Source organism: Dromaius novaehollandiae, chromosome 3 (assembly GCF_036370855.1).
Source record: "Dromaius novaehollandiae isolate bDroNov1 chromosome 3, bDroNov1.hap1, whole genome shotgun sequence".
Lineage (NCBI taxonomy): Eukaryota > Metazoa > Chordata > Aves > Casuariiformes > Dromaiidae > Dromaius > Dromaius novaehollandiae.
Window position 1 is genome coordinate 95558360 of NC_088100.1, and position 18313 is coordinate 95576672.

Here is an 18313-nt window from a genome sequence, read left to right on the forward strand (position 1 = left end):
TCCCTTCCCTCAGCTGTACTTACTTCTTGGATTTGGGCAGAGGATGGCCCCAAGAGTTGATCTGCAGAAGCCAAATGAGCCACACAGAGCTAAAACATTTCCATTCAGCATCAGACCCAGGGTGGAGAAGCACAGCTCTGCGTAGGGTGGAGACTGTGGGTGGCAGCTGGGGAGGCAGGTGGAGGGAGGGAGGACGCAGTCCCACTCACTGCCTCCAGACAACAGTAATTCCAGCTTAGCTGGAACTTCTCACATAGGGAGACTTGAGTGCTGAAATGACCCCACTAATTAAACGGGCGTTCCTTAAGGACCCAGAAAGCGGCAGTAGTGGAAGGTCAGAGCTGTGTGGCTGAAATCCCACTCTCCCAGGCCCACAGAAGCAGATGCTACCTGCCAGGTCTTTGCCTGGTGTAACATCTGCTGGTGTAACATCAGCATCTGCTGATGCTGATGGAGCTATGCCACAGCTTGCACTGTTTGGTAACGGGCCTAGGGCACTATTAATGGAGCAGCTATATAGCTGATGACATATGCTTTTTTTCCAAGGATAATGCTAACACAGCTTTAGAGTTGCCTGCTCTTTTTTTTTGCTGCCTCCTCCTCTTCCTCTCCCTACCTCCTGTCACTTGTACATGTATTACAGCCATGCTCCCCTGGGCACTGGAACCAGAAACTTTGCTTTTGCTGGCCTTGCATCCTTTCAGCTGTGCATCCTGGAAGTATCCATGGGTATGGAAGGGAGTTTGTTGCACTTATTTTTAAGACTAAATCTATGCAGGAATAGCTTAGTAGTACAGAGAGTTGCTTCTGGTTTTGAGCAGGCTGTCCAGCATTTGAGGAAAAGCTCTATTGCTGTGTCTGCTTCTCTAACTTTCTGCCACCTGGTTCAGGAAAAGCTATTGCTGAGGCGAAGGTCTCTGTAATACTGTTGCTAATTTGGGCTTACACTGGGAGTAATGCTTAAGCAGTAAAGAAAGCTTTGTAACAACAGCTCTACAGAGCAAGTGTGGTGCTGGTGGCACCTAGGAGAGCCGCAGACATTAGGCAACTTGCCTGATGGCGATGCCACTCTTGCTGGCAGGTTGTGCCTGGGAAGCTGAGCAATGTCCGTTTTTGTCCTGCAGCTCTTTTCGGAGCAAGGCTCAGCAGTGTCTCAGGGCATCTGGCCCTGCAGTGAATTTGTACTCTAACTGCGCTTCGCCACTGTTATTTTGGGTACTCTCTGTTCCTCAAAGGAGCAAAGAGGATGAGCACAAAAATAGAGATGCTAAGCTGAAAGCTTTCTAAACATGGCCCTGGCAGCACAGAGGGCCAGAGGAAGGTAGAGCTAGCTGGATTTGTTCTCAGCTACTGTTGTATAAGCTTATTGTGACCAAAATGAAAATCCGCTCTTATTATGACAGGGGCCATTCAGCCCTTCAGGCCCAACTTGTGAGAAAGGAGTCAGCTGCTCCACCCTGTGCCTTTACAGGGAGTGTGCCAGACATGTCAGGGGTTTGTCTGCCATGGTCATTGCTTTGCAGTGCTCCTCAGATCCACTTGCATTTGAGACCTAAGTCAAGGCTTTAACCTGAAGTCTCGGAAAAAAATGAAACCTTAGTCCATCAGCCCACTGCAAACAGCAACTCCTCCAACCATTTTTATGTTCACTGAAATGCTAAGCTTCTCTTGGAACAAGGCTGTAGTAAGTGGAGGGAAGTAAACTGTGTTTCCATTTAACTAATTAGCAATCCTACGTCCTGGCCAAAGCACACACGCTGTTACCGCCATTTTTAAGCTGTTACATGCCTGCATAAGTGTTGCTGAGCCAGCCAGCAGGAGCTGCAAACTAGCTAATGGCCAAGGAAGGGGTGGAATGAAGGGCCAGATCCTGTTCAGTCAAATCCCATGTAAAGCTGAGTAACCTCAGCGACTTAAGTAGAATTACTGCAGGTCATCAGTGGTTTAGAATAGCTGAAAATGTCTTTCCCCCTTCTAATGCTCTGCTGGTGCTGCTTTTAGAGTCTGGTTTTGAGTGATTTCCATTCTGAAAGAGAGGTCTCTTTTTAAGGTATTTCAAATCATGTCTCCCCTCTGTTTCTCACTTCCCTTCCTCCTCCTTCCCCCCCCTCCCCCACCCCGGCAATTTCTGAAAGCATTAGTCTCTTTGATACGGATTTAATATCCTTAAGAGTATTAATGACTAGCTCCTGCTGGCTTCACCTTTAATATTCTACATCCAAGTTTTTTCCAGGGCAGCCTAAGGGAGTGGTAACTGGCCGCAGGATGTGGTCACGAAGGCCTGCCACAAAAGACACAGGCTGGATTAGCAGTGAACAGACAATAAAACACAAACAGGGAATTAGCTGGGACAATTAAGAGTTTCCAGCAGGCAAGAGATAAATTGTGCTTGCATTGTGAGGGCCACCATGCTCTGCAACATTGACTTTGCATGCCAGTTGTGTACAGTGCTAGTGGTGTCACTCATGCCCTTATGGCATCCTTCAAGGGAAGGATGTGGTAGGCTCAGTGCTGTAGGCCATTCGTTTTGGTTAAATCTTCAAAATCCTAGTTCCAAGTTAGGAAGCAGCTCCCACAAAGAGGATGTAAAGCTTTGTGCTGTGGTCCCAAAATCAGCAGCAGTTTGCATCTGTAAGATGTGCGTGTCAGTCATGCGTATGCACTGTAGTCCCTTGTATGATCTGAAGTCCTCTGTATGAGCTGACAACAAACTTCTTGAAGAATCATGTGCCCCAAAGCATCATTTGATTATTACTATGTCTAGTTTCTTCTTAGTTTTGAAAACTACCTAGTGACTGGATGAAGGCAGGGAGGGCAGGGTATCTGTGCATGGTTGCAGGGGGAAGCTAAGTGCTTGTGTAAGTCACATAACTTCGCAGGTAGCACAGTGCTAGGCAGATGCTTCCTTTCCCAGGCCATTTGTTCCCATTCTGAGCTAGGGAAGCTTTTGTAGCTAACAGTGCAGCACCTCCACAGATGGACACGGTGTCTGCTATTTGCACAGTCCAGCTGGGATGCTTGAGGCTGGTACCGTGGTGGGGAAGGCGTGAGAGCACATAATGTGGCCAGGAAGGAGTTCGCTGTGGCTGACACTTCAGCAAACGATGGCACCACTTCACCTTCATGTGGCATTACAGTCACCATTCAGAAGCCTCTCACAGGAAGGCCTCTCCTGCAAAGGCCAACCTGGGAGCCATGTGTTTTTTTCCAAGGCAGTGATAGGAGAGGCTGAGGTCCAGTCTTTCCTCCAGCTACTCTTTTATTGTCTCTCTCATTCATTAGGCTGAAGCCAGGTCAGGCTTCCTCCCTCTGCATTAACTAGAGGACAACTGCACCTCTGCTGCAGTAGAAATACAGTGCTCTGTATTGTTCTCTCTTTTTCCACTTCAGGCAGCACAGAAGTTAGGCAGCCTCTTAGGAAAGAGGCATGGGTTAGGACTCCCAGGAGCAAGGCCCTGCAGCTGTTTGCTAGGCTTGGTGCCAACAAACCTTGGAGAATTCACAAGTAATCTCTGGCTTATGTGACATCAAGGGAATTAGGAGTCGAACACTGAATACAGACATACAAATATTCATGGAGCTGAGCATCTCTCTAGTATCAATCTTTCTTGACTCCTTCCCCATATCTGCTGCTGAGCAGACTCAGAAGTAGCTGCTAGTTGTGCATTGCTGTGTATGCCTTATCTCATAGTACCAATAAATAAAGAAACAAATTAATTCACCTGCAATGGAAAAAGTGCCATTTTTAGTGCTTTTTGTGGTAATGAGCGTGTAAGAGTTGTAAAGCGTAAGTAAATATATTTACAGAAAAAACTATTACCTCTTCAACATAGAGCTGTGCTTACTTTAAATGATCAGGATGTATGACAGTGTTGGTATGTGCTTTACTGCTGCTCAGAGTAACTGCAGCTTATTTGATGGGAAGCGGCTATATGCAAAGTTTAGGGCTTTTTCAATAGCCTGTTTAAAGTTGTTAGAGCTGTCTTCAACTCTGTGCGTATTGAAAGGCAGCACCTTGAAATATGTGAAATTTCACAATAGCCATAAGCACTGGAAAACAAGTAAACCAAAGCTGACAACATTGTTTAGTCAGAGAATTTAAACTAATATTTAAAGGCTCCATCAGTATTAATAAAACAATGCTGAGTAATTAATCTAGGGTAGTCAATTACCAAAGTTATTAAAAGTCATAGGAACATTGCTCCTGGCACCTTAAATGCGGCTGGTTACGAGGAGCTGGCCTGTAGAATTAAAGAAGTGGAGTCTTTTGGGGCTTCATGCAATGTATATTCTGAACTCAGGGAGAACTGACACTGGCTTCATTGCCTGGCATAACTGGACTCTTCAGCATGCAGACACAGGTCCTCAATGTATTTGAGCACTAAGGGCAAAATCTTGGAACACGCTTCTAACATTGTAAAAGGTATCTTTTGGATCAGCAAAATAATTCTTCCAACATCAGAAACCTTCTGTTCTACGTCATGCTTCAAGGCAGAAGGCTGGGCAGCTGCCTTTTTTTTTTTTTTTTTTTTCAAAACCAATATGCGAATATCGGTTGTCCAACTTGCGGACAAGAGAAACAGTAACAATGCAAAGGGAGAGGAACTGACCCTGACTGTTCCAAAATTATAATCTCCGGTGTATGGTAAGGTCCCTGAGCTGTTTTCTTCTCTGTCACCATCTAAATTCAACCTTCAGGAGGGGGAGGGGGAAAAGACAATTCTGAAGTCCTAATCCTTGACTTAAAAATAGTTGCCAAATAACTGTGCTTTCAGCAGTAGCTTCATTTCCAGAGCTCACAGTTGCATGGTGTGATGACAGCAGCTGTGAATACTTCACAGCAAGAAGAAAAAATAATCTTTGTGGCATAACAGAGTCTCTGCTCAAGCTCATGGTGAGGACACTGAAATGAAGCCATTGGCTGAGTGGAGAAGTCTGTCCTCTAAAAAACAGATGTAGTTAGCAGGTGGCTCCACTGTTCACCCAGCAGTAAGGTGACAGGGTAAGGTAGAAGTGGAGTTACATGGTTGTTGTAGTGTACATTTGTTGAGGTCTCCAAGCCTAACAGAGCTGAGCAAAAGCTTTTCCATAAAGAGGCTGCATGTGGCCACCTGAGGAGGTCTAGGGGTGTCTGGGTTTGAGCTAGACCCTTAAAAAGTCTCCCCTCTGCCCACCTGTCTTACTAAGCAACTTCACCTCTTCAACCACAATATCATGAGTGACTGCTTTGCACATGTCATACACAGTCAGAGCAGCCAGGCTGGCAGCTGTTAGTGCTTCCATCTCCACACCTGTTCTCCCCCAAGTCTGACAGGAGCTGCGAATCACCACTGCGTGTCTAGCCTCATCCAGGCTCAGAGACACCTCAACATGGTTGAGGGGGATGTTGTGACACAGTGGGATCAACTGGCTGGTCAGCTTTGCTCCTTGAATTCCTGCAATCTGGGCGACTGCCAGCACATCTCCTTTCTTCACCTGGTTCTGCCTCACCATCCCAAATGCTTTCTCACCCAGGCGGACCACAGCACCAGCGACAGCAGTTCTTCTGGAATCTGGCTTCCCTCCAACATCTACCATTGTGGCCCGTCCTTCCTCATCTGTGTGAGTCAAGCTATCAGAGGCACGAGGTATCTTGGTGCAAGACCCAGAACTCCTGCTGCAGAATTCAGATCCTGGCCTCGTCTCTTTGGAATGAGAGTCCACAGAAACTTGGCCAACAGGAGGAGTCTCTATCTTAAGGCACTTTGTGTCAAACCTGGAGCTCCAGTTCTTTTGGAAGACACAGCTGTCTCTGAGCTGAGTTTGCAGAATTCCTGTCATCATGTGCCACGGTTGCTCTGGGTGAGATACTGGCAGGATGAGCTGTCCTCTAAGCTTATTTTTCTCTAATGCTTTTCCTGTCTGTTTGGATAAACTTGGTCTCAAATTCAGCCAATGATTAAATATGTCACCCCACTGTTTTGAACTTGGGGGATTCTGCAGAGCATCTTGGCACTGTGGGGATGACATCAGTGTAGCCTCTGAAAGAGAAGAGAAAATAAGATGATGATATACCTTATTAACTGGAAGGGTAAGCTAAGTCAGTAACAGATGAGAACCCTGCCAGAGCACTGCTTGGGACTTTTTGTATTAAAAGAACCTCAAGAAGCCTGCAAAAACCCACTTTTTTCCTCAAGTTCTCCTCTCTCTCATTCTAACTCCACGTTTTCTGGTTTGTTAGTACAAACCCCAGAACTTGAAACACTCATGGGAAGGTTACAGACAAGAGGCAACAACTTTCCTTCAAAAAGTATCAACACTTACTGAGAAACAACATCCAAGTAAGCTTACAGGAACACTAGTTCTGAAGAAAAACAAGTCACAGCATCTCAGCATCCCATTGACACTGTCCCAGGATTAGTCTGCTTTAGAGACCCTGGCAGGGTTAAAAGGAAGGTCTTCTCTCAACTACTCTGAACTACTCCTTTCCAAACACCTTCCTTCCAGCATATGCAGTTGCACTTTGTGCTTTCTTCTCCTGCAGGGAAAGGTCATGCCAGCACTTGAGGAGAGCACAGACAAGAGGCACCATCTGTCCACAAGCTCATAGCGTTGCTCTGTGATGGGAGCCTCACTAATTACTGCCAGCTCTTACCATGTTAATGACAGCTGAAGTTTAAGGACTGGAAAAATCACACTCCCCTCATTGACAGATAGATTTTAAATCCACTCAGAAGTAAGTTCCAAGCTGAGCTGGCAGAGCTCCCAGCTGGCACAGAGGTAGCAAACCCTCCTGCCCTTCACCATTTAATCCCTTGGTTTTGGCATTTCTACAGGGCTTAATGCCAAGTATCAAGACAGAAGGAGCCTTTTTCACATAGAAGTGATTTGTTTTGTAAGTAAAGAGGAAACGGTACAGAGTAAGTGTCTAAGCCCTACTTTAAGAGCCCCATTGATAAGCATTTTCCTCCTCTTCTAGAGCTCCTGTTCTCATTGCTCTACTTTGAGAAACTTGGTAGTTAGTTAGGTTTTGCTCAGTAGTCTCCTTTGGTAGCTTTGGTATTGGGGTGAACTCCCTTACAAATTTTCAGACTGCTCACTGGTGAATCAAAACAGCTTCCAGGCCATTCTGCACCTTGCTGTGTCACCCCCACTGCCCAGACCTGCAGGTATTTCCTTGGACTGTCTACATCGTAACAACAGACACACTGTGGACAGTGCATGGGTGTTGTTGCTGTTTTAAAAACAAAAAACAAAAACCCTCTTCCCTCTCAAGTCCCAGCCTCTGCTATAGCAAGAGACTGATGTGCTTGGTATCCTTCTCAGTTATGCAGCACCCTCCAACCATCTGTTTGACAGAAGTGCAGGTTACTGAAGCTTAATGCACCATAGGTTTTTATCACTGCAATAATTTACGTTCAGGCAAAGACCCTTTCAGATCTACAGCTGATGATCTATACACTAAGATTCTTCCAAGTTTACCATTAATGTGATTACTCTCAGCTCTGAGCCAGCACTGTCTAGAAAAACAAGAAATGGGACTAAGTAGACAAAAATGTGAGTGCAACACTACTCTGCTTTAGAAGAGCACAGAAACTTGTGCTTATTACTTTTTCTTTCCCTCCTCCCTTGTACAGCAAGGGCTAACCTGAATCTTCTTTTAAAAAGCCAAGAATTCAAAAGTGCTCTGTTCTTTTGGTTTTCTTGATTAGCTTTAAAGTTTAAGTTAAACCCCTGCAGAGTGTCTAGTCTCTCCTGGAGACAAACGCAGACAAGTACTTAGTTCCACAGAATAGACACAAATGGGTGGGAGTTTGGAAGAGAACTACTGTTTTTAGTGAGCTTAAGAGATATGGGAAGTAAAAATAAAACAACAGACAGGAATGTACACAAAACAGCTCTTACAGTATTAACCTGTCCTAAGAACTTGAAAAAAACAAGTCTCACCTAGTCATCTCTCTCTTCACCTATATTGCTCATGCACACAAAACTAATGGATAATGTTTTTCTACAACAGTACCTATAACACAACTGAAACTATCTGAAAAATGGTATCTCCTTGTACCCTATTATTGAGCCTCAAAGTTAACTGTGTTAGATTCCAACTAGCACAATTTCACGTGAAAAAAGGAGGCAGAAGACAGTTAAATTAAGGAGGAACCTCCCATACTTGAACTGAACCTGTGAAGAGAACACTCTGCCAAAAAGAATATTTCGATTAAAGGCAATAGGAGACATATCATATTACAATAAAGGATCAGACAACAGCATTGCAGGGAAGAAGCTAGGTTAGGCTTATGGGATAGCAGAACAGATTAATGATTTCCATTGCAGTTTGGCTTACTGGGAGTAGCAGAACAGATTAATGATTTCCATTGCATTCATTAAGTTTCATTAAATGAATTCCCCCTTCCCCAACTATCTGCATGCCAGCATTACTTGAATTGTGTAAGTAATTAAAAACACAATTAGGAAATCCCCCAGTGATTCCCCACGTGTCACAGTGGGCTGTTCTCTGTTCATCTCCAGTTGTGGTTGTCTGCACCCTTGATGCAGAGACTGCCTGCAGTTGGTCTCCAAGGGACATGGAACAGCTGGGGAAAACCTGGACAGGCTGCCTCTCTTACTGTGCATCAGAGCATGCTGGAGCACTTTTCCAAAGGAAGTTGGATGGATCTAATCTGTGCACATCCAAACATTGTTATGAATGCTAACTTCAGTGTCTGGGGATTCTTTCAAAGGCATCTCAAAAGATGACAGCGGACTGGGACCTACATCAGGAGTTTAATATAGTTTATTTTTCACCTTTAAAAACCAGAAAATCTTCCTTTCTTAACAAGAGAGCACATATTTTAAACAATGGTTCCTCTTTTCCTGGAACACAATGCAGCAGTGGCCAAACACAAAAAGCAAACTGAGCTAGATAAGCTTGGGCCATCGAAGCCGTTCACTTTTAATCCCAACATGGAAAAAGACAGACCTTTAAGGAGGAACATCAAGTGAAAAGTATTCCCAGTAAAAACAGCAACTGTATTAAAAGTCCTCTGAAGACTCTATTTTCCAATAAAGAAAACAAAAAAGCACTATATTTGTGGTTTAAAAAATAGCAATTATTACATCACCTGCAGCAGAGACATGCAAATTAGTGAATGTTACCTTTCCTTTGAGTACCTGTTTTAAAAGCTGTGTTTTAAGCTGCACAGTGACTAACCTACTCCTGAGTTTCAGTGGGAGGATGAGAGTTTGGGTATGAATATAATGTTCATCTCTTCTACCCTTGATGCATTTTTTTGACATTAACAAGAAACAGCAGAACTACTTCCAACTAAGGATCTCACAGTGCCTTTACAAGCATTTCTTCAGTCTTCTTTAAGAGAGAAGTATTTGGGAAGATAGCTATATTCTGAAATAGGGAAATCTACAGAGGAGGTAAAAAACACACTGAAGGATATGTGAGAAAATCAGTAACAGAACCCCAGCAGTGCCACATCACTCACGGACAGAGCTTCAAGCAGAAAGTGGAGTTTGAAAAGACATCTTCAAATAGGCCCAACAAGGAGAAAGGCTCTTGTCCATAGGGCTGGTCAGATACTACAGTTTTAATTGTTATGCAGCATTAACAGGACATTTCAAAAGAATGAACCTCCATGTTCCAGATTTTAAAGAAGCAAGAAGGTGAAAAAGTTTGAATTTCCATCAGACCACGGGTCCTATATAACATAAAGCATATGCAGGAATCAAAGCTGAATTCCTTGACCAAGGAATAAAAGGGAGTCCTTCATCCTCTATGTTTATTCTGCAATTTGGTCAATATTACAGCCCAGTTCTATTTCATAAAACTCACCCCAAACTTCTCTATTAATTATTCTACTGTTCTTCTTAAGTCCAAAGGAGGAGACAGGAAAGTTAGTGATTCTTTTGAAAAATTTAAGGCACTTCTCAAAATTAGAAAACAAAAACAAAACCCCCCAAAGTGCTGTCCATTAGAAGATGGAATAAGGCTTGGCAGGGGCAATAAACTTTTCCTCCTTTTCCATTTCAGCATAATTTTAACCATAACTCATTTCTCTTCCTAACCAAAACTAGAACCATATACAAGTCAGAACTAAAAGCCCAGCCCACTCTGCTTCCCCAAAGATATAAACCAAACAAAATCATGGTATGTGTATTACGTACTGAATTGTCACCCACCAATCAGGATCATTGGCCGGTTTTTCATCTGGGAAATGTTAAACATGCCTAGAAATAAAATAAGGAACACATAAAAATCCTAGCTTTTTAGATTTTAAGTCATGCATCTGGTTTACATACTTAGTTTTCTGCTCTTCACAGTGCAACCTTTGTGCTAGGAAAACCAAAGCTCAAGAAAAATCAGGGGAATGGAGTGGGGGAGAGGAGAAATCTAGCATGATAATATTATTTCAAAACATAGCCACCATAGTCTGCAAGTATCCAGCTGCTATGGAACGATCACCCTGTAAAGTCTTTTCCCAGAAAGCTTTTCATGATTTGAATTACAGTCTACCTATTACAGTATTCAAATAACTTGGGACTATCTTATTTCCTGACAATAGCATTCAACTGTACTAATTCTATGGATAAGCTGTTAACTCTTCCAGTTCAAAGACCACCAATCACAGAAGGCCCCAAGGACAATATTGGGATTAACAAGTTAGAAGAAGAAAGAAAATGTCAGGTAAATGCTGTTGATGGCAAAATGGTTTTACTAGAGGGAGAAACACTTCCCCTCTCCACCCTTCCAAATCAGAAAAAAACCAAACACCCAAAAGAAAGAAATGAATGGTTTGTAAGAAAAAACACACCACCACCACCACCCAGAAGCCCCAAACCTCCAGCTGAATTCCTAGCTTTAAAAAGCACTGTTTTATCTGGGTCAGAGCAATGCACCTTGAAAATGAGTCTACGTACAGACTGATGAGCTTCCTTAAATCTGTTTTATGCATAACCAAAAAAGGGCAAAAACAACTGTTAGTAATCTGGCAGAATCCGTAAGAGAACAAAAGAGCCAAAGCATATTTTTAATGTAAAAGTGACCATTCCTTGCTGATGGAGCCAGTTCATGTACAAGAGGTCAGTATTCCTAGCTTCAGACAGATTACCAAAAGGTGGTTAGGTTCAGATCTGACTGAAATACAGTTTACAGCTATATAAATTAAGATAAGACTAATCTAGCTTGAGGATGTAACTGCATCATCACAGACCTTGTGTCATTAGCCTGTCACTTCCAGAAACATGATAATGCAGTAGTTGGACTGACAATGCAGTAGTTGGACTGACAGCTCAATTTAGTTTTATTTCTCATTTTACAGCAAACTAATTTTAAGAAAAATGGGATCCAGCACAACTCTATCAATTTCTGCCTAGCTTTACAGCTTTTTGTTGTGATCACAAGCAGTGGTATTTGCACCTCTTTGAAGACAAAAAGTCAAAAGAAAACTGAAAGACATAGCCTGGATTCCAGCTCATGTGGAAGATCAGGAGACTCAAAACTGGCATTCAAACTTTGTAGTAGCTGTATGACTGGTCTGTCACTGACTTTCTACCAGATAATACAGTCTTCCCTCAGATGAGAAAATCCTTTCCTCAGTGAATGCAGCTTCATTCAAGAACCTTTTTCTTCTCTGCAGGAGAAGGACATTGTCCTAGTCACTGCCTTTCTTTTTCAGGTACAACAAACATACCAGCATGCTGTTTCTTTTTTCTGCCCACTGCTGCTCCAATAATTTGAACCAACTCTTCCTCTGAGGCACCCAACCGTAGGTGATCTCTCAAGGACACTTCTGAATTTCCAAAAAGGCACACCTGCAGCCAAGCCAGAGGAAATAAAGGAGGAGAAATGAGGAAAAATAAGAGAGGAAATGATCCTTCCGTAATGCACAAGGCTTGGGTCAATGATTAGGACAGATGTTTCTGTGAAGTAGCAAGTTCCCATTCAGTTGCATGGATAACACCCTTTTATGACTGCACAGACACCAGCAGCTCTGTCAGTCTCTGAAGGTGACAATATGATGCTGTCATAATGCTGGTGTCCTGGCTGGTAAGCGAGCAAAGACAGTCAACCCAGCTCTCCAAAGTCAGCTGTAGAGGACAGCATACCCAGATGATTATTTGTGGCTAAGAACAGCATGCACTGAACCCATAGAACAAACACATTCGCTTCAACACTAGTAACACTGACGGTAACTGGACACTGGAGAACAAGGGATAGGTGGTTTACTAGGCTACCATATATGTCATTCAATTCCGCCAGGATAAACACAGGGAGATTAGAAGGTTTATGCAGGCAAGTCAGCAGGATACTCTACTACAGGAGTTGAGTACTACTGGTAAACTACTGTTCCCTTGCAGTAATCTCATGTTGTTGCAAGAAACCATGGGTACGACTATTAAAGCCAGTAACCATACCCTTTTCCTGGATTAAGTTTTCAGGTGCTGAGCAGTTCCTGAACACAGGCACACACTGATCCCAGTGCAAAACTGTAACTTATTTCAAGGATTCAGCTTTTATTTAGAGTGGTTGTTTTTAAGCAGAGCAGTACAGATGTGTTTTCTGTAGCTTGTAGGAAACCCCTTTTGCTCAATAATTGTCTTGAACCAACGGATTATACCCTATAAGCAGCAGAAGGCAAAAAGAAAAAAGGGCAATTTAACAGGGAATTTAAAAACAGAATCACCACTCCCTTAACATCACTTATCGGTTGCTTAAGAGACTCTTCTGCAGGGGTTAGGTAGTCTATTATTAGCTTTTTGAGCTCGTCAGAGACAACTTAATTATTTTAAGATGAAAATAGAACAGAAAAGTGTTAATTTCATGCATTCAAGTTATCACCTCCAAGATATCTAAAGCCTTCCATTATATTTGGTTGGAATGAGCTACTAAGTTAAAAAAAAAAAAAAAAAAAAAAAAAAAAAAAAAACAGAAAAAACTTGACAGGAAGCTAGAACAGTACCATGCAGAACAGCATGGCTACATTTCACAATTGTGCTTGCCTGCACAAGCCTGATTCCTCAAAAGGGAAAATCTACTAACATAAACCCACCAAAATTAGGAAGTGAAGTTTCACCAGATTTTACTAATTTTTCCTCCTCTAACTGAGCAGATTCCACTTTGGCAAATGTCCCTCTGCATGCAAATACTATGCAACAGAAGAATTCTTTGACAATCAACTCTTATAGTTTGGCTTCAGTTTATAGGGTAGCTGATCACTTTTTCCTGCTCTCTTTGCAGACTTCATCATTCCATTCCTCCTGATCAACCTTCTTCATCTTTCTAACTCTACTTTTAGGGCTCTGTTGTTCAGTGTTGTACAGTTAAGGTCCAGCTCTGTTATTACTGTATGTCATCTTTTAAAAATATGTGAACAGTTTTGAAGAGGTCTAGCCTATTGAAAAAAAATGTTTATGGAAGATTTTTTTTCTTCACCTCTTTCTCCATATATGTACACACACAGCTTGGGAAGTTTATGTAACCTAAGCTCATTGGGCCTTCAGGCTGCCTGGGTCATCTGACATTAGAGAGCAGCACAGCTGTTGTCAATATCAGGTGACAACATATAAGTGCCAATTTTTAATTGAAAACTTTAATTTTGCTTCCAAAAACTGCCAGTTTCAACGTGGCAGGAAACAGTGCTCCCTCTCCCTTCTACAGCCGTTGAGCAAATGTACAAGCTGCCCTTGAAGAAGAGTGCAGGAAGATGTTTGGTGAAACAGGACAGGATCCTTGTGGAACACAAAAGCCAAGCCCTCACAGCTGCTTGGATCTCTTTTACGGGAAATCATCTGCTTGTCACATGTTTAAGATGATTTTGAATCAAAGATTAAAATAAATGTTTATATTTACTGATCTTGCAACCAACATTTTACAATTCAAGTTAACTATGTTAACAAAACAGAGAAATCAAAAAAAAAAAAAAAAAAAAAAAAAAAAAAGATGTAACATCTCCCTAGCAGCCCAACAAGCTTGAGCAAGAATTTGTACAGCAAGAAACCAAAAGATAAATATGCTGGAGTGAGCTAGTAATAATTATACGTCTTTCCATCCTACCTTACATCACAGGTACTTTTAAGGGAAGAATTTCAATGCTGCTTTAGCAGTGTGAAAGGAGAAAGATTCATGTTTAACTACTAACCTTTAGGTTTCCATCTGCTGTTATCCTCAGCCGGTTGCAGGATCCACAGAAGTGCTCTGACATTGAGGTGATAAAACTGATTTGTCCTTGAAAATGTGGCACCTTATAACTCTATAGAAACACAGAGGAGAAAAAAGGAGACACTAGGATATAGCCTCTTTGTTTTAAAAGCTCAACCTATTTCAGGCTTTTATCAAATCTGGTCTGAAGAAGAGAACTTAGGCTTCCTCTTCCCAAGGGTCAGTCACAAAATCCAAGGCCTGCCTTCTCTAGACTTGGGGTGAATCAAGAGAATGATGCGAGTAGGTGAAAGTTTATGTTTTGATGCATCTGCTGCTCAGTGCCTAAATGAAACATAGCTACTTGGTTCCATTCGAATTACAATGGGTTGTTGTATCTACATTACACAAAACCCACAACACTCCCTCTCAATTTGCCAGTCTCTCAAGAGAAAAGCCACGTTATTTGCTTTTGCTTTAGCTAATCTTTAACCACACTACTACTGAGAAGAAAGTGTGTTCTGATACACTTTTATACTGTTAGTTCACCAAACAACTGTTTCATCAGGCTTGTTTATCTGCATGAGTCATAGATGCTTACACACAGACTGTCAAATAGTTTCAAAAGCTGCAAATAAAGCATATGAACTTTCTACTCCTTATATCTAACAAATCCATCCAGTAAACACACAGTGTTTCTACAGGTAAAGATTATGACCAGGGTTTAATAAGAGTCAAACCACATGTAGGCAGCTTGACCAAAATCCCAAAATTATTATGCCTTGCATTTTTCACTTGTCAAATATAAAATGCTGAACTTCGCATACTTGGGGGATTTTGGGCAGTGGAAGGGGGAAGAATGGGGGCACATTTCACATGTTCTTTGTCTGCCCTTACCTTGGCTGTGCTGGAGGCTTCACAGGGCAATTTTTCCAACTCAGGCCATCGCTGTTTAATTGTATCAAGCATTTCTTTGTAGCTCACCATCTTCTTGAAGTTCCATTTATTGCCTGGAATTAACAAAATTAGCATAACTTTAGACTGTGGATTTTATTTTATTGATGACAAAAGAACCACCTTTCCATTCCCCACAAATCGCAGTTGTCCCTATAGGTGTCCCAAACCCAACTAATCCTGTAACTAATCCTTCTCCAACATATCCAGGGAAGACAGATGAACTGCAAAAACCAAACCAAACCAAAACTTTTAACATGAAACCTGAGGCAGTTTTTCAGGAGCTCACCAAAGCTTCAGGAAACAAGCCCAAAGAGTGAAATACACAACCACCAGATAATTTACCTATGTCCAAGGCACCCCAAACTCCATGAAGAATTTCAAAACAGGACTGCTTACCATCAAAGGGCATGTACTCTATGAACCTCACATCAAGGGGCAGATCTTTTGTGAAATCCACAAAGCCCAGCAGTTCGTCCTCATTGAAGCCTCGCATCACCACGCAGTTTACCTGAAGGAAAAGCAGTCACCTGAAATTAGTGAGCAGAGTATGACTCTCTTACCTCCTGCACAGGGTTTCATAGTCCTCAGAGAAGGCAAGGCAGATGGAAAGAACATTTTATTTTGAAAGAAAAGATGATTAGAGAAGTTGACAGGTCTGAAATGGTGCAGATGATCATTTCTGTCACACTCACCTTTCAGTTTTTGCATCCAACCCAACTGCCTTGCTAAACAGAAGACTAAAAAAAGCAAGGTAACAAAGGCATCATCTTACCCATCTAAGGTATGGCAGTTTTACTGCCTGAAATGATAACTCCACTCCCCAGTGCTACATTTTACCACTTCTGTAAAAGTACAGGGAGGATACCTTCTGCAATGTGATCTACTTTGGCAGATCACAGGCAAATGCCCTAAACCAGAAGTGCTGATACAGCACTCCACAGTCACAGGCTGAAGGATGACTAGCTATGCCTGCCTCCAAAAAGAAGTTAAAAAAATGAGCTTTCTGCACTTTCATTATAAGCTGTATTTACATCTGGAGCCTTGGGTCCTCTCTGCTTTTATCCGAAGAACAAGAGACAGCCGTGAATTTGTTAAAACACTCCCTGTTAGGAAGCCAGACTTGTATATCCTAAGCATAGCGCATCATGATTCTTAAGATTTTTCAGGAAAGCCTAAAACATAGTTTCATTTCAAATGTTTCCCATAATTCTGCAGTCTAAACCACTTACACATAATTGATCTTCCAAAACACTGGAGAAACTGCAAGGAAACACAGCTGTAGCTTAGAACTATAAACAGCTGAGTTAGGGTGAAGTTTCAATATTATAGCTAAGCTGATCTACCTGCACCCTCAAAGGGGAAATCCCTTTACCTCTCCCTTGCACTGACACTCATTAGACTCTGCTGTGAGTGGTTCAAGGAGATAAACCAGGAGAAAATTATTAATGTCTTTCTGCAGTGTAGTTTTCTGGCTGTTAACTCCCTTGGCCAAGTTCACAGACAGGTCAGACAAGTGGTAGCTCAAGAGACGGGGTGGGAACAGGCAAGCAGAGAGCAGGACCATGCCTGGAGCTAGGCAATCAATAGGCTTTGCTGCAGTGTGAACCCACATCTTCAGCTGCACGCGGAGATAATACTCATTTCTCCCATTACCTCTTGATGTGACCTTCGATTGACTAAAACTTTTCTTAAGTCTTACCAACAATTATTGACAGAAGAGAAAAAAATAATAAATTCCTCATGGGGTGAGTTGTATCTTTTATCACAAGTTATGGTAAAACACAACAGTTCCAGAGTAAACAATAACTGGCTTTACCTTAACGGGACGATATCCTAGTTCCGTGGCTTTGTAGATTCCTTCCATTACCTTGTGAAAGCCTAAAATAAGGGGAATAAAATTTTACTTTTCTTGTTTAAAAACAGAATGCAAAAGGAGGTCATTAAATACTAGACAAAAATAACGAGAAATAAAAAGAATCTTATTCAGTAGACAGGCCACAGAGCTGCAAGTAACGAAACTTCAGTTCTACCCCTCTCCTACAGGCTGCCATTGTGACTGTGGTCAAGTTACTAAGATTTGGCTTTTTAACTGGCATTTAGGTAGTCAAAAATATTGGGATGCTTTTCTGCAGCTTTAGGCATCCATGTATCGTTAGCATATGACTATCCACTTCCCTTACTTCAGCTTTGCCTTCTGTTATGTCCTTCTTATTAAAGGGAGTGGCAAACGTTTGTGAATTACCTCCAGATGCAATGAAGAAAGAATACTAAATTAACGTTTACTTGATAATAATAGCACGTGTCTGTTAAAACTGCAGAATCTCATTGTTGTAAATCAAACACTTAAAATGCTGCTAAGTGAATTTAACATGGAAAGTCAGGGGGAGGGCTTAGAGGGGGAAAAAAAAAAGCCCCTCAATTCTGTGTTCATCCCTAGCTACAGACTTAGTTGGCTTCCCCAAGCCCCTTTGGTTTGAAGATCAGAGACAGCATTTTACAGGATCTTCATCACTACTTTAAACATGTAGATTTGGTGAGCACAAGGTGGGGGAGGCTGAGAGGAAGAGCATTTAGGAAAGCAATTCAGTTGACCTTTCACCCTTGAAAAGAAATAAAATATATCAGAAACTGCAGTGTCTTCAAGGAATGAACTGTTCCTCCCTACCCTACTTAAGTGTGGGCTATACTTGTCAACTGCTCCCAGACAAAGAGATACAGTTGATTTAGGGCAAATGCCTTCACCCATACATGTACCTCCTAAATTTGGAAGATTAAAAAAAAGCAGCAATGCAATTTTATGATTCCAAAGGCCTTAAAAAAAAAAAAAAAACACTCAATTCCTTTCTCATTCAAACCACACCTTCTGTCAACTTTCAACAAAGTCAAGACCTTTCATCAAGATACCAGTTTTAGGTTTGACATATTGTTCCTTCCCTGCCAGACTCACTGGTTGCAGCAGAAACAAGGTGATAGTAGGAAGATTGAGACAGAAAGCTACTGATCACTGGGTACAAATTTCTGTTAAGTGGCTATGCACAGCTGTTAGTCTAGTACCTGAAAGGGTAGAAGAGACATTCACAAACACAGCACTAAGTGCTTTTCCTTTTCTGCACCCTAAACTCAGGTATGAGAGACCAAATAATGCATGAGACTGAGGTTCTACTCCCACAGCTATAGTCCCAGAGTATAAGTACTTTACACATACTAGGAAAAGGGCAACATCTTCTA

General features: G+C 42.0%; 1 protein-coding gene across 4 annotated transcripts in view; it reads right to left on the reverse strand.

Moving 5' to 3' along the window:
- Positions 1–2190: 2190 nt before the first annotated feature.
- MOCS1 (molybdenum cofactor synthesis 1) overlaps positions 2191–18313 on the reverse strand; it is a 35028-nt gene continuing 18905 nt past the window's right edge. For 2 of the 4 annotated variants that reach the window (XM_026121193.2, XM_064509541.1), the window contains exons 5-11: positions 16902–16963; positions 15482–15593; positions 15026–15138; positions 14130–14240; positions 11682–11802; positions 10171–10218; positions 2191–6020 (exon numbers count right to left, since the gene is read on the reverse strand). In XM_026121193.2, the coding sequence (XP_025976978.2) occupies positions 5143–6020; positions 10171–10218; positions 11682–11802; positions 14130–14240; positions 15026–15138; positions 15482–15593; positions 16902–16963 (1445 nt within the window). In that variant the 3' untranslated portion in view covers positions 2191–5142. Of the gene's footprint in view, positions 6021–10155; positions 10219–11681; positions 11803–14129; positions 14241–15025; positions 15139–15481; positions 15594–16901; positions 16964–18313 lie in introns of all 4 variants that reach the window. The other 2 variants (XM_064509542.1, XM_064509540.1) reach the window with 2 other exon arrangements.